The sequence below is a fragment of the Cebus imitator genome, unplaced genomic scaffold (assembly GCF_001604975.1).
Source record: "Cebus imitator isolate Cc_AM_T3 unplaced genomic scaffold, Cebus_imitator-1.0 Scaffold24, whole genome shotgun sequence".
Lineage (NCBI taxonomy): Eukaryota > Metazoa > Chordata > Mammalia > Primates > Cebidae > Cebus > Cebus imitator.
Window position 1 is genome coordinate 11,497,277 of NW_016107339.1, and position 7,361 is coordinate 11,504,637.

The 7,361-nt window shown below is 47.7% G+C and overlaps 1 protein-coding gene across 1 annotated transcript in view; it reads right to left on the minus strand.

The window, feature by feature from the left end:
- Positions 1-1,721, minus strand: part of UHRF1BP1 (UHRF1 binding protein 1) — an 85,934-nt gene extending 84,213 nt beyond the window's left edge. Inside the window, exon 1 of the mRNA XM_017522268.2 lies at positions 1,442-1,721. Within this exon, the coding sequence (XP_017377757.1) occupies positions 1,442-1,485 (44 nt within the window). The 5' untranslated portion in view covers positions 1,486-1,721. The remainder of the gene's footprint in view (positions 1-1,441) is intronic.
- Between the last annotated feature and the right edge of the window lie 5,640 nt (positions 1,722-7,361).

Below are 7,361 nucleotides of genomic sequence, written 5' to 3' on the forward strand. Positions count from 1 at the left end.
TTAGTAGAGACGGGGTTTCACCATGTTGACCAGGATGGTCTCGATCTCTTGACCTCGTGATCCACCCGCCTCGGCCTCCCAAAGTGCTGGGATTACAGGCTTGAGCCACCGGGCCCGGCCCATCCAATGTGCTTTTTCTTTTACTACGTGGTGATTAACCAGAAGACGGATCTGGGTCTAATTACTAATTAAAGTCTAAGATCAAAGTAACAGTAAATATAGCCAGAGTGTCAGCCAGGAAAAGGGGAAGCAGTGGCAGGAATAGCGTCTCACACACCGCTTACCAAAGCAATGAGAAGATCCAGAAAGCTACATCAGTGCAAGCCTGGGTGTCCCGTGTTGACTGACATCTCCGCTCACCCCTACCTCCTGAAAACCACTGACCACTGTGCAGACAAGCCCTGGATCACTCTCCACTTGAGATACAAAGACTGGTTAAGGTACTAACCATCACCAACTCCAGCACAGAATAAGCAGTGAAAACTAAGTGAAAACTAGCTCCAATTTTTGTGGCCACTGGTTCTGACAACCCGCTACTGGAACACGGAATTCACTCAGCTACACCTGAAAACTGTTTTGCCGGCCAACCTCCTCATGCTAAATTACCCAGCGACATAACATTAAGGCTGCAAAGCAGAAGCGGACGTTGTTGGTTCTTTTCACAGGCTGTCAAAAAAAAACCCTCCACATCTTAAAGGGAAGGTTGCGGAAACTTTATCCCCAACTCTCATGACCTTTCTCCAATTAGGCTGTGTAATAAGAAAGGCAAAGGAGGGGGAAAGAAGTTCGGAGGAAACGGCCCTGGGTGCTGGCCTTTTCCAAGGGTGATGCAACAGGGTCAGACAGAAGAGGAGGAGGAGGAGGTGGGAGCTCCTGGGAGAGAAAAGCAATGTCGGCGTTGGAAATCTAAGTGGGGGACTGGCTTAGCAGGACGGGTGGCGGGGTTATTTAGAACGGGAGGGGCACAAGGTCTGGGAGAGAAGGGCGGTGAGACGCCCGGAGGAAGGGGCACGGACCCAAAGGCCAGAGGGAGCACAGAGGGTTCGGGCAGGCAACGGTGGGCTTCGTGGGGGCCTCGGAAAAACGGTCAGGGGAGCACGAGGTGACCTGCTCGGAGGTGTGGGAGGTGGGGACAGCAGGCCAGGAGGGCCCTTGAGGGGAGAGAAGAAGTCCAGGGGGCTGTTAGGGTGGGAGAGAGACGCGCGGCACCGGCGCCAGGGCAGGAGGGCCCAGGGCGGGGGAAGCACAGAGCAGCGACAACGGTCGGCGACGGCGGGCGCGTGGGGAGGCTGTCCGGGCGCGAGTTGAGGCAGGGGCTGACACGGAGTCCCGGCTCGGGGCTGGAGAGAGGGAGGCCGGGCCCGGAGCACGCGTCAGGGAGGAGGTCGGAGAGGGTTAGGAAGGGCCCGGGACCGCCGGGGGCCGGCGCTGGCGCTCTCACCGGGACAGGTGTTTCAGGATCTGCTTCTTAATGATCCCGGCCATGCCGGAGCCGCTGCCCGCGTGGAAGGCGGTGGGCGGGCAGCTGTGGCCCCTTCAGTTGTGGAGAAGAGGCAGCCCCCTCACCTCGCCGCGGCGTGACCACCGGACGCCGCCGCTGCCGCAGCCGCCATGGCGCTCTCTCTCCCCTGCTCGGGCGCCTGGCGCTCCGCCACGATCCCACCCACCCGCGCGGCGCCGCGGCCGCCGGCCCAGAGCGACGCGAAGATCGCGCGCCACCCACCGGCCTAGCTCGCGGCGGCCAGAGGCGCGCGCTGCGAGGGGCGGGGGCGCGCGTAGCGCCTGGGCGGGCGGGCTCGAACCTCCTCCCTCCGCGCTCTCATCTCCCCATCTGATCTGAAAGGCTCCTCTCGCATTCGGCAGTCGCCTAGAAGCCAAGGGGAAAGGCAGGGTAGTTGTAATTTTTGCAGAAATTCATTAGATCATTGCGCAGCTCCCGGATGCCAGCGGCTGCCTCTCATTTATTTCCCTCACACATTCACTCAGTATTTCTTGAACACCAGCTGTACTCCAGGAATCAGGCTGGGGACTGAAAAGTAGTCTCAAGGACCTCGAAGACCCGGAGATGGGAGACGCAAACCAACCGCTGCGGTCAGCTGCAAAGGGCTTTGTGCTGCAGAGCTAGGAAGGGGACGCCCGTCAGTCAACCTCTTGGTGCCGCCCTTAGCCTCGGCTCCTGAACCGACAGGCAAATATTCACTCAAGACCTGAGCGTCGCACTGCAGAAGCACCCCCTCCCAAATGTGGGGACAGAAGAAAATGAGACGGTCAATTGTTAAAATGACCCAGGACTTCAGAGATCAGCTTCTTCACTGTGCAGATACGGATACGGAAGCCCAGGGAAGTAAGAGCTTTCCCAAGGTCACCTACTTAGGGCCACCCAGGACTAGAATCCAAGTGTTCTGACTCCCAGTCAAGTGTTATTTCCACTCTACTTCACCCATACGCTTAAAAGTGTAACCCACATGCCGGCGACACCCGTAGACCCAATGGCAAAGATGGAAAGGTGACAGTTCTCTGGACTTAAGCCTTCAAGCAAAAAGGGGGAGAAAGAAAAAAACTCTTGAGACAGCCTTATAGGAAGTCTGGCCACCAGCTAATATTACATTTTAAATGTAGTCATTCTTGTGTATATGTAATATAAAACCAAAGGCAATCAACCATGTCTGTCTCCCCAGTCCCTCAGCCATTTAGGGTGCTCCAAAACAATTGTTTCCCTCAAAACAATTACTCCCTAATTCCAGAGACAGTCTAAGCATGGCAAGGCATATAAATGTTAAATTTTAAAAATAAATAATCAGGTCAGTTGCGGTGGCTCTTCCCTGTAATCCCAGCACTTTGAGAGGCCAAGACAGACGGATCGCTTGAGCCCAGGAGTTCAAGACCAGCCTGGGTACCATGACAAAATCCTGTTTCTACAACAAAAAATACAGAAGTTATTCGGGGGTGGTGGCACGCGCCCGTAATCCCAGCTACTTGGGAGGCTGAGGTAGGAGGATCCCTTGAGCCTGGGAGGCATTGGTTGCAGTTAGCTATCACACCACTGCACTCCAGCCTGGGCGACTGAGAGAGGCTGTCTCAAAAATAACAGACCATGTATTCCTATGCCTATCCCTTGGTCATAGTAAGTTCAATTTTTCCCTGAAGTCCCCAAAATATTACATAAAAAGGCAGAAAATCATCCTTGGCCCAGGTGCTTGACTACCCACTCCCCTCCAGTAGGACTGAATATTAATTGTCCCTCTGCCCACCTCTCACCAGAATATATAACAGGGACCAATAGGGCCTATGGAGAAGAGGTTTTTTGCCAAGGTTATTGGTCATTGTTGCTTTTTCCCAATTCAGTCCTCAGCCAGGGGGGCCACAAGCAATTTTTGCATTTCAGGCTTCCTTTCCTGGAGCACCCCAGCAAAGGAGATTGGACATCTGAATCAGCTATGTAAGGCAAAACCTACCTCATGCTCAGAGACTCAGCATCCTCACTGAATGCGTCATCACGCCTGGTGAATGAGTTATTTTTGTTGAATGCAAAAATTCGTGCTCTACAAAAATATGGCCTCTTTAGGGACCAGGAAATAGGAGAGTTGATAATCTCACCAACAGTATTAATGTGTTTATCCTTCCTTGCAATTCTAAGGATCCAAGACATACAAAGACAAAAGAGATCTGAAGCCAAGCCATTTTTTTCAAATTAAACATTTTATATTGAGATGATTATAGATTAACATTCAGTTGTAAGAAATGATACAAATAGGCTGGGCGCGGTGGCTCATTCCTATAATCCTAGCACTTTGGGAGGCCAAGGCAGATCACTTGAGGTCAGGAGTTGGAGACCAGCCTGGTCAACATGGTAAAACCCTGTCTCTACTAAAAATACAAAAATTAGCTGGGCATGGTGGCACACACCTATAGTCCCAGCTACTTGGGAGGCTGAGGCAAGAGAATCACTTGCCCAGGAGGTGGAGGCTACAGTGAGTGGAGATCATGCCCCTGCCTGGGTAACAGAGCAAGACTCTGTCTCAAATAATAATAATACAAATAAGTTATTGTATCCTTTACCTAGTTCTCCCCAATAATAACATCTTACAAAACTATATTGCAATATCACAACCGAGATATTGACATCAATGGACAATATACAGAACATGTCCATCACTGTTGCCCTTTTATTTTTATTTATTTATTTGAGATGGAGTCTCACTCTGTTGCCTAGGCCGGAGTGCAGTGGTACAATCTCAGCTCACTGCAACCTCCGCCTCCTGGGTTCAAGCGATGCTCTTGCCTCAACCTCCTGAGTAGGTGAGATTACAGGCATGTGCCACCACACCTGGCTAATTTTTATATTTTTAGTAGAGACTGCGTTTCACCAAGTTGGCCAGGCTGGTCTCGAACTCCTGACCTCATGATCCACCCACCTAGGCCTCCCAAAGTACTGGGATTACAGGCGTGAGCCTCTGTGCTGGCTACTGTTGCCCTTTTATAATCACCCCAGTCTTCCTCCAGTACCCACCACCTCCTTAACCCCAGCAACCACTGTGTTCTCCATTTCTATAATTTTGTAATTTCAAGAACGTTATAGAAATGGAAACATACGGTACATAACCTTTGGGGATTGTACTTTTTATTAATTTAAAAAATTAATTTATTTTTAATTATTATTTTTAGAGATGGGGTCTCACTCTGTTGTTGCCCGGGCTGAAATGCAGTGGCACAATCATAGCTCACTGCAGCCTCTACCTCCTGGCCTCAAGTGATCCTTCCACCTCAGCTTCCTGAGTGGCTGGGACTAGAGGCACGTGCCACCACGCCTGGCTAACTGTTTTATTTTTGGTAGAGACCGCATCTTGCTATGTTGCCCTGGCTGGCATTGAACTCCTGGGGTGAAGCGATCCTCCCACTTCAGCCTCCCAAAGAGCTGAGATTATAGGTGTGAGCCACCATGTGTTCAGCCTGATGGTACTTTTTCCATCAGCATAATTCTCTGGAGATTCATCCAGGTAGTTATGTATATGAATAGTTTGTTCCTTTTAACTAATGAGTAGTATTCCATGATATAGATATACCACAGTTTGCTTAACCATTCACCTGCTAAAGGACATCTGGGCTGTTTTCAGTTCATTATTATTACAAATAAGCCTGTTATAAATATTTATGTATAGGCGTTTATGTGAGCATAAGTTTTCATTTTGCTGGGATAAGTGCCCAGGAGTGCAATAGCTGGGTTGTATGGTAGTCGAATGTTTATCTAAAAACTGCCAAGCTGGCATTCAGATGACTATATCATTTCACGTTCTCACCAGCAGTGTCTAAGTGATCCAGTTTCTCTGTATCTTCACCATCATTTGATGTTGTCATTGTATTTATTTTAGTCATTTGATAAGTGTGTAGTGATAGCTCACTGTAGTTTTGATTTGTATTTCCCAAATGGCAATGACACTGAATACCTTTTCACGTGATTTGCCATCTGTATATCTTCTTCAGTGAAATCCCTCTTCATATCTTTTGCCCACATTCTAATTGGATTTTCTTTTTTTATTCTTGTGTTTTGAGAGTTCTTTACATATTCAAAATATTAATCTGTTAGATATGTCATTTGCAAATATTTTTCTTTTTTTTGAGGCAGGGTATCACTCTGTCATCTAGGTTGGAGCGCAGTGGCATGATCACACCCATTGCAGCCATGACCTCCAAGGTTCAAACAGTCCTCCATCTGAGCTCCCCATACCAACCCAAATAGCTGGTACTACAGGCATGTGCCATCACACCCAGCTAATTTTTGTATTTTTTGTAAAGATAAGAGTTTCACCATATTGCCCAGACTGGTCTCAAATTCCTGGGCTCGAGTGATCCATTCACGCTGGCCTCCTAAACTGCTGGTATTACAGATGTGACTCACAGCACTGGGCCTTGCAAATATTTTCTCACAGTCTGTAGCTTGTCTTTTTTCCTCTTAATATGTGTTTTGTGTCCAAGAGTGATCGCTCATGACTGTAATTCTAACACTTAGAAGGCCACGTAAAAAAGATCACTTAAAGCCAGGGATTCAAGACCAGCCTAGGTAACAACAACAACAACAAATTAAAATTAATTTTAAAACCAGGTGTTTTGCAGGGCAATAGTTTTTAATTGTGCCCAAAAAAATCAATTTTTTATTTTTTGACATGATCTCAGCTCACTGCAACCTCTGCTTCCTGGGTTCAAACAATTCTCCCTGCCTCGGCCTCCAGAGTAGCTGGGATTACAGGTGTCTGCCACCACACCCAGCTAATTTTTACATTTTTTAGTAGAGATGGGGTTTGGCCATTTTGGCCAGGCTGGTCTTCAACTCCTGACCTCAGGTGATCCACCCATCTTGGCCTCCCAAAGTGTTGGGGGATTACAGGTGTGAGCCACTGCATCCAGCCAAAATTCAGTTTTTAAATGTTTCTTTTTCTGGATCATGCTTTTGTTATCAAATATAAAAACTCTGCCTAGCCCTACATCCCAAAAATTTTCTCATTTTTTTTCCTAAAACTTTTATAGTTTTTTTATATTTTACATTTTGTCCATGTGACCCATTTCAAATCTTTTTGTTTGTTTGTTTGTTTTTGAGATGGAGTCTGTCATCCAGGCTGGAGTACAATGGCATAGTCTTGGCTTACTGCAACCTCTGCCTCCTTTTGAGTTCAAGCGATTCTCCTCCCTCACCCTCCCAAGTTGCTGGGATTACAGGTGCCCAACACCATGCCCAGCTAATGTTTGTATTTTTAGTAGAGACGGAGTTTCACCATGTTGGCCAGGCTGGTCTCCAACTCCTGACCTTGTGATCCGCCTGCCTCAGCCTCTCAAAGTGCTGGGATTACTGTACAGGTGTGTCACCGCGCCTGGCCAAGAGTTTAAGTTTTATACTTCACTGAATATGAACATTGCGAATGGCTTCCTTTCTAGATGCTTTCCCTGAAAATATGCTACTTTTACAGCCTAGTTATATAACAGACAGAATTCTATAAACACCTTCTGGGCCAGGCGCAGTGGCTCACTTCTGTAATCCCAGCACTTTGGGAGGTCAAGGCAGGAGGATCACTTTGAGCCAGGTCAAAGCTGTAGTAAGCTATGACTGAGCCCCAGTCTGGGCAATAGAGACCCTATCTCAAAAAATAAACAAATAAAAATACCTTCTGTAACATAGAAATCTGTGTAATTTTACCAATGCCACAGAAAATTTTCAGGCCAGGTGCAGTGGCTCGCACCTATAATCCTAACACTTAAGGAGGCTGATGCAAAAGGAATGCTTGAAACCAGGAGTTCCGGACTAGCATGGCCAATATTGTGAGATATTATCTCTAATTTAAAAGTTTTTTTTTTTTTTTTTTTTTTTTTTT